General features: G+C 36.8%; 1 protein-coding gene across 1 annotated transcript in view; it reads left to right on the top strand.

The window, feature by feature from the left end:
* The window catches only part of LOC141900300 (uncharacterized), a 231,621-nt gene that overhangs the window by 68,505 nt on the left and 146,960 nt on the right, over window positions 1–16,156 (top strand). The window contains exon 5 of the mRNA XM_074787124.1: window positions 6,097–6,214. Coding sequence (XP_074643225.1) covers window positions 6,097–6,214 — 118 coding nt within the window. The remainder of the gene's footprint in view (window positions 1–6,096; window positions 6,215–16,156) is intronic.

The raw sequence follows: 16,156 nt of genomic DNA, 5'->3' as shown, positions 1-16,156 counted from the left end.
TGGTGGTAGGCCTAAAAAACTGTCAATGTGGAACTCAAGAAACAGGCATAGGGTTTTATCCAGAATTTAATTATTAATGAAGAAACATTCATATTGGCAGGCAAAGCCTACTACAGTAAAATAATTAATCTGCTGAATAATTGAATAATTAGTTCCATTTTAATTTTGACAAAAACAGGCCCGTTCTATTCCAACATATTAAATTATCTTGTGTCACTAGGATATGGTTATAATCAAAAATACATAAAGAGGACTCTTTATGTATTTTTGTTATAATTGAATGGTGTTTTCTACTCATGTGTGTGACAGGATTGTTGAATTTTTGACATGCTCCAAACAATTCTTGCAGTCTGAATCCATGGGGTTCCTGTTTTATCATTTGTGGGTCAATGTACCATAATGTACCATAATAAATCCACAGTTATATCAAATACATGGTTTCCCAGCACCTATATCTGGGTGTTTTTAAAACCAACTCCATGCTCCTTAAAAATATAAAGCAGTTTATTGAAGAGGGCACGTTTTTCCTCAAATATCTTAAATTTGAGTTGGTAGGTGAGCTTATGCCTTTTGCTTATCCGGTTGAAGAGGCAGGTTTTATTGTGAAGACGCGTAGAACATTGCAGTTAAACTGATTTAGGAGTATTAAAGGGGCCCATGATAGTGCAACATGACATACAGTACCAGAATTGTCATTTTCCAAAATTTTGATTTTTGTCACATTCTTGTTATCGATATCATCGATAGTAGGTCTATCATCCATGGAGACAGACCTTGATTGTTTGCCCACACACTGGTTGAATTCATCACCTGCACAGACACCCACTTCACCTGTGGAGCCATGGTAGCGGCCATGTTTTATTTATTGTAGGTGTTGATGGCGATCAATGAATTTGGTTGCATGACAGTGGAGCGGAGTCATTACCATCAGCATTCAACGAATTATTCAACAACTGATAAAATCATGAATTTAAGACAATTTTTAGGCCAGCCGTAGGCTGAGCCTATTACTATACAAATGGAGCGAATTTAAATGACATGGTTTCCAGAGCAAAGGCTCTTTTAATGTGCAACTGAGCATATATTCATTCAAATCATTCATTAAAGCATTATCCATTCTCGAAACCCTACATAGCTGAATTTTGAAGGAGGGCCTCGTTAAAATTTATATGAGCTATTTTGTGATTATCTGATCGCAAAAATATTGGTATTGAAAATCAGAAAGCAAAGACGATTCTATGATTGGCTTAGCCGCAGAAATCAGCAGGAAAATATCATTGACCATTGTGCAAAGTCCAGGAAAAATAGCTTTTTCTTAAATCGGATAGATGACCTTGATATGCTAATTAGCCATGTGCTCAAACTACGAATTTAATCAAATTTTATTCCGCAAAAAAATATCAAATCCAATTCAATTTCACTTTATTGAATGAATAAAAACATCAAATCCAATTCAATTCTATTCCGCATTAAAATCAATAAGACCAAGGGAAAAGATTTATCTGAGGTATTTGTTCCTGCCCGATCCAGTCGCTGTCTGTGCTACTTTTGTATTCTACGATTGTATTGTGTAAATTATTAGGTATTGACTCTGAGCTGGGAGTGTATTTTGACAAATTTAACCCACAGAATGCATCATCATTTGCCATTTTATGAAAAGCTGACAGGCTTGGGGCTCTTGTTATGACATATTTTATTTTGATTCTCAAAAAATTCCCAACATGAAGATAGGTGGCAAAAATAAAAATGAAGAACAACAATATTAGCTAATTTATTTTTATTTATTTTTATAGTCCCTATTTGAACACGTACGATCCATAAGTCAGATGCAGCTTCGATGGCGCTTTTTAAGATTGTGAAAGTAAAAATTTTTGTGAAGTTACGTTTAATATGTCGAGAAAGAGCAAGGCTGTACCATTAAAGAACTGTGTGTTTAGAGTCATAAAGACGATTACCAGTTCCCGGGTGGACCACTTCCTTCAACATATGGGACACACCCGCGTTCTTAATTTCACGGGAACGGAGTTATAGAATTGATTCCAAACACGGGCGGAAATCCCCGAGATGATTAAAAAGGGGTTGTTAATAAGAAAATACCGGTGAAAATTAAAATAAGGGTGTATGAATTTCTAAAATGTGACAAAAATTAAAATGTTGACAATTTTTGGTAGATAGAAAATTGTGACCTACATTTCTTGGGCCAATTCTGGTTGATTTCAGCATCGGTTTTTGCAAAGTATTGACTGAAAATGTGATTTTCTGTAATGGAAACATATCGAAAACGGCCACATTACTGCTCAAAATTGATAGATATGGGTTTATCTGATAGTTTGACCACGATTTACTGCTTTAAAACACCAATTTTACTGGTCTAGGTCACTAGGTTGCAAAATTGTGGTTGAAAATTCAGTTATGATTTTCAGTAATGGCGATGTTGACCATTTTGAAAAACCGCCATATTTCAAATGTAAGGTTGGCCGAAGATTTCGATTGTGTCTTAAGGATACTTTACTCCTACCACCCTACGCTAACTCGATGCCAATGGTAACCTTTGTGTCATGACTTGAAGTAATTTAGCGATCCTATTTATACAGTTTTTGGCTCGCATAAGCGAGCCTATGTCAACGGTCTGGCCGATCGATAATCATTTGTATGCTTTATGCACTACGCTCGAAGCTATTTTTACGCTATCAAACGCAATTTCATTAGCCTGTAATTTCACTACTAATGGGCAAATTGAACAGATAAAGCAAAAGTATATTTCGTAATTGGTTTTTCTTTATTGTGCGCTAAGTTGAAAGCCGTGGGTTTCATATCTTTTTAGAAATTTACCAAAAAGTTTCAAAAATTTGATTCATTTGAGCGCGTTTTGTGAAAATTCGATGCTATTTGCGTCGGAAGAACTTAATATCGCCATGATCTGACGCTTGGTTCGGTAGTTATGGCCGTTCAAAGACGAAACCCCTCAAAATCTTAGTTCTATAAAATTTGTGTTGACCCGGTTTTGACTTCCGTCATGACGTGTGCGTTATTTCACATACAAAATGGCGGCACCATTAAATATGTTGATATTCATCATTTCTAGCGCGAATCCTGATATTCAAGGCGTATGATATAACGATTTATTGTGTGCGATGTGTTCAATGATTCATCTAGTTTTGATATCCCGTGCATAAGGTAACGTTGCATCAAGATATCTGACGAAAATGTGGTTTCAAAATGAGGAAATTTACTTCCGTATTTGCCACACGGCTGATTCACTGATAACCATCGAATTTTTAGAGATGAGTCTGATATTTACACGACTGGAATACTTGTTTTATCATCATTAATTGAAGTCATTTTATAAATGTTCGCATTAGCGATCCGTTTTGGAGCCTGATTATTTGTATTAGTTTGTTAACTGGGGCACAGTGGAGAATCGCGTTGTAAACAGGCGTATCCAGTCGCGTATGCAATATAGCCTTATACTCTCGTGTTCACTGTGTGTATGTATCAGTTACAGAGTACGTGCCCCACGGTGTATGCTGCGCATAACAACGATTTGTCTGAGTGAAGATGTAAGCTACTTAAAGCAATCCTATCGTGAAATTATTAAAAATCATGTCAGTTGATAAACTTTGTTTCGTCAGTAACCGGCACTGACTGGCCTCAAATTTGAAGAACTTCGGAGCTTCTGTCCTGATTGGTCCGTATGGTAAAAATGAAAAAACCTCCGATGAAAACCCAGGCTCTCGCCAAGTTTGTACCACTACTTATCGGGTCACTCATTGTTTTAGTTGTTTTACATCATTCAAGGGATGTATTACAATTATGAACATTTGTTCAGACAAAAGGCCCATTATCAATTTTTCGAAGATTTCATTCTCGTTAATAGTCAGTTATCATAAAAAGTTCACACTGATCAAAATTGAGTAATTTTTCATATTTTTTTTCTTGTTTAATTTTCAATGAAATGATTTTTGCATACCGGTAGCCTACGTGACAGATTTTTACTTCACACCAGTTTGGCGAGCCACTGGACCATTGGTCCTTTATTTATTATCGATATCTGGGATCGGTATGAGGAAGTTTCGAAATTCGAACCGTGTGAATGCTGAGTGTCTTTTAATTATCAAACTTGACTCCACATCCCTTCTTCACCGTACTAATGGCGGATCGACTCAGTTGTGAGCTGTGCCCCAAGTGTCCAGCTTGTCTTTCCAAAAGTGGTTTTGTCCGATGTGCGGACTGCTGTGGCTGCCTTATGTTATGCCACGGGTGTATCATTTTGATCGCAAAGAAAATACAATTTTCCAGCAAAAAAAATACAATTTTCGCGCCCATGTTGTGTCTTCGGCAGGTATTACAAGTAAAAGACGCAAAGAAACCTGGAAGTGAACAAGCACAGTTATATTTTCAACATTTTGATGAATTTTTTGTTGTTTTTACAGCTATCCATATAGGAAAGTGGTTCATTTTGGTATGTGTGAACAGTAGGATGCAAATAAATCTATCGTTTCATATTAAAGCTTCATAGTTTAACCTCCCTTGTTTTTGCAAAAAAGGGACTGTTTCAATGAAAACGCCCTAGATTTTCACCAAAAAGGGGTCATTTGGAGAAACCCATAAAATCTAGGAATGGGTCATTTTTCATGAAAAAGAATGAGCATGGGGTTCCTTATCCTGAAGGAAGTGGCCCGCCCGGGTACCAGCTATTTCCACATGTTTATTCCTTTTCAAGAAAGGAAGCCAATTTGCTTTATTGCTAGCTGTCCAGACCATTCTTAGAATAGTGGCATTTGGGTAAAAGAGTAGAATTTCTACTCTTTTGTACGAAATTCTACTGATCTAATGAACTGAGTACTGACGATTCTTAAGGTAAAAAAGAGAAAATACTGATTGAGATATTAAAATACGGAAAATGTTGCTAAAAAAAAAATGTTACTGAAAATGGGTACAAAATACTGAGAAAAAAACCGGAACTTTTAACCAAAAATACTGAAAAAAGGTAATCCCAATGTTGGCATGTATGTAGTTGATTTTTCTTGAAGGACGGAAATGATGTTTGAGCATATTGAACTTCTGATATGGATGACTATTTTCTAACAGTGCCTGAATTTCTTCCACCGACATAGTTTCCCGAATAAAATCACCAATGTCATCTTGGAAATTTAAAGAAAAATCTGCATGATATGCTTTTTTTTGAAAATTAATGCTTATTAATACAGTTGAACTGGCGTAAGTCAGACATGTTGGAACCACGGGAAAAATTCAGATTATGAGTAAGTCGGATTTTGGGGGTTTTCTGAGATAAATTTGAATTAGCTGCAGAGTAAGACACTGAACCCTAACAACTGAGTGACACGCCGGGGTCTATATTCTATAGCCGACTATTATTGTAAACATGTGGCCGTCGACAGAAAAATCGATCTACTAGTACATAATAGACGCTGCGCGCCAGTGACCATCCAACTGAAATAAGCCGACCACTAAGTTTCTAATTATGTACTTCGTTTTAAACAAAAATTCTATAAATTCCCAGCTGATTACTATTTTAAGTGAAAATAGAAAAATTCTGCGTACTTGGGAAATTTCGCGTTCCCGGGAATTGACAACTCAAATTTGATAAAATTGAAAATTGAAAATTTGAAAAAAACAATTTTGGAAAAGTGTTAAGCCCACTTGGGACTAAAGTCACTCAGGTCCTATACGGACAAAAATATTGTTATGAAAGATTTGGTTACTTAACAATGCAAAAAAATTTCCTGATTATTATGATGTAATCTGGTTGTAGCTCTTGTTTTGTTTGCAGTCTTTTTTGAATTAATTAAATCTTTATTGTTTGCCCTTCTACAAGGGAAGACAAACAGATGCTGGTAAACTTGGTTATGTCTCAATAAAAATTCACTCTGGTCCTATACGGAAAAAAAATACAGTTTTTAAAGATTTGGATACTTTGTGTAGAACTCCGAGGCCCCTTGTTGTTTGTGGATAAAACTACAGAGTTGACTTTTTGGTGTGTAGTAGAACTTCTGTGAAAGTAGAAAGTTCTTGTTGCGAACGTTATTCAGTTTTCGTTAATCTAATGATTCGTTTTTCTAATATTTTTTTTAGGAATTCTCTATTTTATATTGTGCTGATTTTTTTCACCAATATAATCACAGTTCTCTCAGCTGGATGGATATTGTTACAGTTTCCAGTGTTCATCCAGAACCATATCGCTATAGCTAAGGTAACTTTCATGTTTTTCTTTCATGTCAAAGAAGACTTGTCTTAACTCTTTCACTCCCACCAGAGGATTGTGCATGCCTTGTTCCGGGGAGTGAACAGATTAACTCTTAGCCATTTTGGCCTAGATGGTTTATATTTTGTCAAGTGGTTTCAACAGTACATCATCTCACTGCAAATCCTTTGAAAACTTATTTACCAATTATTTGGCTATTCAGCAGTGTAATACCCGGCAACAATGTGACCTTTGCACTCCTCACTCTAGACTTGATATTGGAATTTTCTCCATAGTTTTCTCTGAAGATCTCAAATCCCTTATCACTTTATCAGCATTCAAGTCATCTTACAAAAAAGTCATTGTCCAAGTATTGATTTAAAATTAAGCAATTTAGTAATATGTCGAACATCATATACATATATATATATATCTCCTCCAGAATCTAATTTTTTAGGGTTTCCCCTCTTGGGATATTGATTGTTATTCTATATTTTCTGTATTTATTTGTACATAAAATTGATCTTTAATCAGATTTGACTACTAACAGCTTCTTAACGAAATGTTGAAATCTGATAGGAATATTACGGTCTCTCTGAATATGCAGATTGTATGTACTGGACATCCTATTTTAAACTTAAGATTATTTACCGTCAGGCAATGGTGGAAATCTACTATAGGCAATCGGCAATCAGTACGGCCCTTCAGGTATTCCCTATTCCCGCACGCCCAGGAAAAATGTATCTAGACCAGCCATTTATTCACAAAGTAGTGTATTTGGACTAGAATATGGAATGCCAATCATTTTGAATGGCACGTATGCATGCACACACGCAACAGTAAAAAACACAAGATATATGCATTTCAAATATTTCAGTTGCTGCATTCGTGGATACCAATTCTACAAATATTCAATAGGGTTTTATTTATTGGATTGGTCAGGTCCTTAAGGCCGTGTGTGCCACATCGGTGGTCATACTCCTTTGCATCTGAAAATTTCAGCATCATTGCTATCTTGTTGTCGCCGATATTAAAAAGGCCTTTAGTCACTTAAAAATACCTACCCACTGCATCGATGAAGACTGACTGCTGCAGCAGTCATATTAAGTAATGGTGTCGTTCGTGATTATTGATTTTATAATAGTTATTGGACGTCAATTTCATTGAATAGAAATGAAGTTCCCAGTATGTGACTCGCCGAACCAACTTTTCACTCTAAGGCCTTCCCTCCTGCATAGTTAATGCTGTAACTAGTTAGGATTGATTATTTCACTGAGATCCCGTCTTGAATCTGTCGATTCCCAACAGCGCCTTGACTGCTTTTAACACCTACCCGCCCTGAACTCTGTTCTCACTCAAATTAGACTAATAAAATAAATGTAGATTCAAATATGCTATCAAATTATGCTATCATTGTTACATTTTTTCCCTAACTTGAGTACCCTAACTGAAAGCATCCTCGCTTTCAGGGGTTTAATTGCCCCCTGCCAAAGCTCACACCAACACAAACCCTGCCCGCAGACCTTTTTGCTGTATTCCTCAAGTCTATAATTTCTTGGGTGGACAGGTTGCCACTTAGTAGCCACTATATATCTAGTGAATCAGCTTTTTATTCAAAAAATACTCTTCCGGTGAGGAAACTACTATTTTTCATAATCTTCGAAAAAACTAATATTTTAGGAGAAAAACTACTATCAAAATTACTCCAAATCTGTTTTTGATGTTGGCAGGTTTGTTACAGTGCAAAAAAGCCTCTTACTCAATTAACTAGGAGAGAATTTGAGTCAAGAATTGAGTATTTAGGAGGAAATTTCTAACGATGTTTAGAATTAAGGAGTATTCCTTGTTTCTATCATTTTCTCAGTATCACAAATTAAGCCTGTGTTATTTGACGGATTCAATATGGTGTCTCCATATGACCGTGCGTCAAAACAATGTCCAGCCAATCTTCTAAGATAGAACGAATGCAGTTGCAGCTCAGAAAACCCGTTATCTCTTGTCACTCTTACTAGGCCTTCCCTCCTGCATAGTTAACCCTATATATATACCTAACTTGTGTATTGGTTATTTTACGGAGATGCCATCTTGAATCTGTTGAGCGCCTTGGGCCAAATTCGGTTTTCTAGTCAACTTTTATCTAGTCAACTATTTGTCAGAACTAATAAAAACCGAATGCGCTTAAACAGGTACTAGGGATTGATAAAAACACCTCTCTTCATTATTCTTGATGTTATTTCCCCTAAACTTGGCATATTAGTACTTTGCTGGCTGGTAGTAGCACATGTGGGTCGACATATTATATTTTTATAATGCTACGATCTCCGATCAGAATGTGTGTGTGTGTGTCTGTATAAATTCATGTAGAAAATCAATAATCTTATACGCGAAACTTATTACTACCATCTACCTGGCTGCCTGTTTTAAGCTTTCCGCGCCGTTTTTTTTAATAACCAGGGTGCTATTTATTAGCGGTTAGCTTGTCACTCATGGATCATAAGATCATAGACAGGTGTTCTTCTGTAGACCCAGGGGGGGGGGGTTTATAAAAGATTGAAAAATCCATGGAAATGGAACTGGTTGGAGACTTTAATTGACGATGTTCCCCTAGCTGAATGTATTAGAAAAATCAGCGTTCCTGGAAGAGTACTATGCACCTGGTGCAACAGTGAAATCAACTATGGTGCATGGGGAAAGGTTGCTATTTCTGATCAAGTAAAGGCAGAAAAAAAGACAAAGATATAGTTAAAGACAGAAGGAGTAATTACAAACTACCAGGTATGCATCCTTTGTTTTTGAACTAGGCCTCAAACTTTGGCCAGCCGGTACTTGAGTTTGTTCCGTGGAAAAGACTTTAGCTGGATTTTCAGAATTTATTTGCAGCTTTTAGATACAATATTAAGGTCATATGATAAATAAAAACAGACACTCGATTGAGTCGTTAATTGCTTACCTAACAGGGTCTTCAACATCACAGCAGGAGAAACGTCATTGGCAAGTGTTTGAAGATTCACCGTCCACTGAAAATGCAAGCAGTCATCTGAAAGTTGAACCTTTCATTCCAGTGCAGGACCGGATTCTTCATTCTGAGGCTATGCTACTTGCATTCATTGCCGACAAAAGCCTGTCGTTTAGCATTGTTCTGAATGTGATAGATCTGACTAAAGCCTTAAGCAAAGACAGAAATGCCCTGTCACACTTGAAAATGTCCAGAGTTACAGCATCGTCCAAAATGAAACATGGCTTGGCCAAGACATTTTTATATCAGTTGAATGGAGAACTGAATGAGAACTTTTTCTCTCTCAACATCGATGAAGCTTCGAGCTTAAATCTGAAAAAAGTTCTACCTATTCTGGCCAGTTTTTATTCACCAGTAGAGAAAAAGATCGTGTTTCGGCATGAATTGTCACTTGAAATCATCTCGGTGAATAGTGAAAGTATTTATAACGAGGTCATTGGCGAATGGACCGTCAGCAGATATCTTATGATCGTTTAATGTCCGTTCTTGTTGATTCATGTAATGTCATGCGTGGCTGCAGATCCGGGTTCGAGACCAGGTTGCGCGATAAGGTCCCTCACCTTCTAAACATCGATGGTGACTCGGCTCACCACGCACACAATTCGTCAAAGCAGTTTACCAATTGTTTGATAAAGTGATCAAAAAGCTTATTACAGATCTGTACAATGATTTGAAATGGTCACCTGACTTGCGTGATGATTACCTTCATGAAATATGTTCATTGTTGGGATTTAAATTCACGATGCCCGAAAGATATGTTGTTACCAGGTGGCTGTCATTGCACAGTGCCGCTGTTGATTTACAACGCAAGTTTGATGCATACACAGTTTTCTACTTCGGTTTTTTGAATCCAGGTGATCGCATTATATATCTAGCCCGTTGCGAAGAAATTTATCGACACTTGGGTATTTCAGAAGCAGAGCGCATACAGTCAACTGTAAAAAACAAGAAACTTACCGCGGACGGAAAAGCAAGAAAAAAATCGAATTATGGATCGTTTGTTTGTCAACCGAAAACGGACAGTTATGTACCTGAATTTCCTGATTTCAGTTTTGCCTGTTCTGAAAAAGTACATTCTGAAAGTTCAAAAAGAGAGCCGTTGAGAAGCTTATTGATGAACAAGTCAGTGTATTCCGGGAATTTCTCTCTTGCTTTATAAGGCCTTATAAGGCCTGACAAGATCCCTGCCAATGATCGAAAATAAGTTAGTGTCGATATTGATCTTTGCACAATGAAACCGAGTGAAATGTTTGTTGGAGCCAAAGTCTCAAAACTGATCAGTGAGAATCCAAAAGATCCAGCCGTCAAAGAAGTTTACGGCAAAGTCAGAAAGGCGTACATTTCTTGTGCTAAATATTTGGCAAAGAAACTATCACTTAACAGTAAAATGCTGTTACGTATAGCTGCAATTGATCCGGCATGTCGCGGTCATACCTTGACTTTAAAATATCTAAAGGATTTGCCAAATATTGCAACACATGTTCTGAATTCGGATGAGGTTGATAGCTACCAGCTTGAGGTACATCGTTACACGGCTGACAAAACGCTCCCGGAAGCTTTTTCTGACCGGTCAATACTGGTACCTATAGATGAATGGTGGTCACAGGTGGCTAGCGCCACTGCGTTTGTATAGTGATCACTTTTCTCTGTCGCAATTTTGGAATAATATATCGTCAGTAAATTATTAAATGTTTTCCATTATCAACACCCATGTTCAAATATCCGTGGTAAGAATGAGTTTCCTGATAAAATGTAGCCAAAGTTTTTAGTAAGACCTCAGGCCAAACTCCCCTTTTGTTTCGTTAGTGCTTGCATACTGATCGTTACTTAAGCGGCAGGACGAGTTGTATTGTCAGTAAGGCCGGGTAAGATCATAATTTTTCAAAATTTCTGCGGATTTCAATGCCTCCTATTTTCATCCCTGCATTTAACAATACCTACTTTTCTTTACCGTTAACCGTGTATTTACTAAGATAAATCATTAGAGTACCGGGGAGTCCTAGGCCTAAACTAAACACGCCGAGGAGATAAAGCGGAGAAAAGCTGTTGTGTCGACGAGGTATCAAAGTAAAAGAATATATTTCTTTATTCGGCCGCGGGCTTCAACCATTTATCAATACTCTATATTTCCTACAGTACATACCGATCTTTGTCAAATGCACAAGGTATTTACTAAATACAAGTATATAACACACTCCTATCCGTATGCTGGACTCACACTTGACATTTGGAGTAAGCATTCGCCATGGCGGAAAGATCTTTCGCTGTGTTGCTTGAAGTGTTTATCGAGTTGTATCCGACCTTAAGGCTTTTAGGCCTACCGGTACTGAGCTTTACTGTCTCAAACAAACACAGTATAATTGTTGCGTTTATTAACGGACTCATTGGATTAAACTTCCAACCAAAATTTACGATGTTTAGGAGGGTTGTAATTCAATAGGCCTACAACCAATCAGTTGGAATGTTAGGCCTACGCATATACATATACATACTAGGTTAAAGCTAAGTTCACTGTAAAGGAGAAATCAGATTTATTAAAATGCATGTTTAATTAGTGATTAAGTGACTTGCAACGATCAATCACAGTTATCAATTTTATTGGCAAAAATGAAGATTTTTTGAAAATTTCCTCTGAGCAGACAGCTTTATAAGCCAGACTTTTCATTTGAGTTTTTTCATCATAAATGAAACTGGTATTTCATTAATTCCTAATGACTTAAGCCAGACCTTTCGACGGCTTGCGACTCACTGCGACGCCATTCATTGCGACCGCCAGCGATGATTGCGTGGCAACGACTTATCGACCTACACTCCCTTGCAATGCGAGGATCGCATCGGGTCGCAAGGCCGACCAACGTCTGGCTTTAAGTTACTGCAAAGCCCCACAAAGATCTTTTTTTGTCGTTCAAAAGACCTTTCGCTCAAAAATTTTTTGTTCGAACCTATAATATTCCGTTCGATTGAACCGATTCGAAAAAATCATTAGAACAAAGTTGAACAGATTTTTTTTGTCCAAACGAAATCGAACAGAATCGTTTTGATTTGAACAAAATTTTCTTGTCAGAACATTAAGTTTTTCGTTCGAACAAGTAAAATGTAAAAAGTTTTTTGTCCGAACCAAAAGTATTAAGTATTTCGTTCAATCGAACAGAATTGGTTTCATTCAAACATTCGTTCAGAAAAAAATATTTTCGCTCAACCATATTTTCTTGTGGAGACCAAAAGTTTTTCATTTCAACAATAACATAGCTTTTTATTTGAACACATTTTTTGTTAGAATGAAAAAAAGTTTTCGTTCAAACGAAAAGCGTATTGTTCGATCAAACAGAATTGTTTTAATTAGAACAAGATTTCAGAACATTAAGTTTTTTTTTGTTCGAACAGATATATTGTTTCATCGAAGCATTTTTCGTTCCAAAGAGCAAAATTTTGGTAGGACTTAATAGTCTGTTTATTTTAATAAGTAATCTTTATCCGAACAAAATAATCTTCTCATTCGAACACAAAGGTATAATGTGAACCCGGGTTTTCTTTGTATCCAATATCCATATCATGCCTTATAGGTTGAAGCCCATCTTCCATGTTTCTGGCCATGTACGGAACACAGTGTGTTAAGGTCGTTTTGGAAATTTACTCGGTCCGGTACATTTTGGATTACTGTGTATGTCATTTATCAGGGCATTAACGAGAAGACGACTTAGAATACTACCTTGCGTAACTCTGCTTGTTAGACCGACTTATTCCAAGATGAGTTCTTTTGATTTCGGCCACCTGTTTTCGTTCAGAGATAACTGCTGAGCCATTTGAGCGACCTATCATTGATACTGTTTCCAGATAGCTTGTTTAGTAATGGCTGATGCTGTACCTATCAAATGCTTTGTCAAAATCCATTAAGTAATTATGGCCTAACAGTCGATTTTCCAGAGTCAAATAGGACCATCTGGTCCAGTTGTCCATGGTTTCAAGTAGGTGGTGTAATTGACTGTTTGTCAACCTTCCTCTTATAAATCTGTGTTAACTGTTTAACGGTATTCTAAGACTGTGCAGAAAACCTGTTATCGCTGCTTTGCAGCTATATTTAATTTAGTTATTTATTTGTTGTTTGAGCATTTCGTTTCGAAAAAACACATGCCCTTTTACGTATATTCATGCTCCATACACGTGCTAGACACAGACTCGCTGCATGCAATGTGGTGTATTGATTTGTACATGTATATGAAAAGTGTGCCTCGGGCGTGGCCTAGTTCTTGGAACTTGCAAATGATTCAACTGCCAGGGTTTGTCGCGGCCGGCCGTGAAAAGCAGTGAATTTTATAGAAAGGCAGTAAAATTGGGAAAGAAGGAAGTGAATCTTGGAAATTGTTCAATTTACGAAAATAGATTGTCTAACGTTAACATTAACTTCCTACATTGTACATATGAAATAAAAGATATCGTTACACCATGAACGTGGAGAGTGTCTCTTTGAGTCAGTGGGGAAAACCCACTACCATGTATATTCATTATGAATCATCATGTAGTTGTGTGTGATGGAGATCGTATCAATAGACAGATTTTCATGAAAACTTCTTGATTCAATCAAGGGGGACATCTCAGGCTTTTTTGATAACATGGAGCACGGATTCTCTGAAATTCTGCCAAACTTCATGACGAAATTAGTTTAATTTTGATGCTGATTAAACATACACTCATGTAAATTTAGGAAAGTCCATTATAAGAATATCGTTTCAAATTGGTTCAATCGAAGGAAATATTTTTGGTTCGAACGAAAAAATTTTTTGTTTTGACGAAAAAAATTTCGAGCGAAAGGTTTTTTGAACGAAAAAGAGACCATTCTGGGGCTCTACAGTACCTTAAGTCAATAGGAATTAATGAAATACCAATTTCCAAAAATGTACTGGTATGTTCGATATCTCCCATTACTTTCCCGGCAAAACTGTACTGGTATGTTGACTGTTTCTTAACTTTTACGATAGATGGCGAATTCATCGCACAACACCAGTTATTTTATGATGATATCGCTTTTAGTTTTTGTTTTATGAATCTCTGAAAACACGCAAATCCTGACAAAGCGCAGTATTTCCTGAAAAATAGGCCTGGCAGGCAAAGTGTTAATGAGGAAGAAAGTCAATGAAAAGTCTGGTTTATAAAGCTGTCTGCTCGGACAAAATTTTCAAAAAAATCTTCATTTTTGCCGATAAAATATCGTTGATAATTGTGATTGATCAATGGAAGTCAGAACCAGTTAATCACTAATACATGCATTTGAATAAATCTGATTCCTCCTTTATAGTGAACTTAGCTTTATGTAACCTAGTAGAGGCTACTAGCCTACATAGGCGTATGTATATGCGTAGGCCTAACATCTGGATGGACTGGTCTTAGGCCTATTGATTTTCAACCCTCCTTAACATCGTATTCCTACACCTTATTTAACAGGGATAGGTCTCTGGGATATTAAATTTGTAAACTCGATTTCATTTTCGATTATGAAGAAATCTTGTACATCGCAGCAATGTTGCCAGATTTTTTTTGCAAATTTTGTTTTGTATAATTATCACAACAATTACATGTGTTTGTTTGAATTACATGTGTTTGTTTGATATAATAAAGCTAAGAACCGGTAGGCCTAAAGGTCCCGTACAACTCAATGAACATTTCAAGCGGCCTAAAAATGATCTCCTATCCCCCGTGGCAAACACAAACTCTGAATACAAGCGTGAGTCCAGCTTACGGGTAAGAGTGTGTCATATACTTGTATTTAGTAAATATCTTGTGGATTTGGTAAAGATCGGTATGTACTGTAGGGAAAATTGAATTTTGATAAATGTTTGAAGCTTGCGGCCGAATCAACTAATAAATTCTTTTATTTTGATACCTCGTCGACACAACAGCTTTTCTCCGACGGATAATTATATGTCATATACAGGTATTTAGTAAATATCCCGTGAATTTGGAAAAGATCGGTATGTACTGTACAAAAAGAAGAATACTGATGCATGGTCGAAGCCCGGGGCCAAATCACTGTAGTAATAAATTCATTTATTTTGATACCTCATCAACACTACAGTTTTTCTCTGCTGAATCTGTTTGGCCTGTTTAGTTTAGGCCTATGACTCGCGGTACTTAAATGATTTATCGTAGTAAATATCCGGTTAATTTGGTAAAGGAAAATATAATATTGTAAAACTAACTGTTTGAAGCCCGTGGGCAAATCACTGGGAGTAATAAATTTATTTGTACTTGATGATTTGACTCTCATGGCAAGGAAAAATCACAGCAGATCTGCGGAACGACGATTAAAGACACACGTTGATTATCGATCTTTTTAGCTCAATAGTGCTTATAATATCTATAATATTCAGAGTAGTAAATATCATGTGGATCATTAAAGTGTACCGATGATGAATATGGGTAACTGTTTGAAGACGGCGACTGAATGTGAAGACTTGCGGCAATAAATTTGTTTATTTATACTTGAATTGATAATCGAAGTGAGGACCAGCCTGTGGATGATTTCGGATGACGACTCTAATAAAAAACATGTCGCCTCATTGAATGGGGCTCAATTTCGATGTTTACGGCACGACAGAGCTTTTGTAACATTGATTCATCAAAATTCCCATGCAGTATCTGTAGATCGAAGTGAGCTTAATGAAATAAAACGGCTTTTCTAATGCGCTCTTTCTGGCAGTTTGTTTCTTTAACTCATTGCCTCGATATTTCCCATCCCTTGCCTGCCAAAACAGTACTGGTTGACCAGTTTCTTAATGCTAACGATAAATGGTGAATTCATCGGACGACACGAGTTAGTTTAATGCCTTTTACTATTAAAACATTATAATCAGTCATTCTATGCAGTGTGTTAGTTATATTATCTATTGATATGGGTCTGAACACGCATGAATGGGAATATTTTCTGCAAAATACCCCTC

Source organism: Tubulanus polymorphus, chromosome 1 (genome assembly GCF_964204645.1).
Source record: "Tubulanus polymorphus chromosome 1, tnTubPoly1.2, whole genome shotgun sequence".
Lineage (NCBI taxonomy): Eukaryota > Metazoa > Nemertea > Palaeonemertea > Tubulaniformes > Tubulanidae > Tubulanus > Tubulanus polymorphus.
The sequence above is the reverse complement of the archived record's forward strand: the minus strand, read 5'-3'. Positions and strand labels throughout refer to the sequence as shown.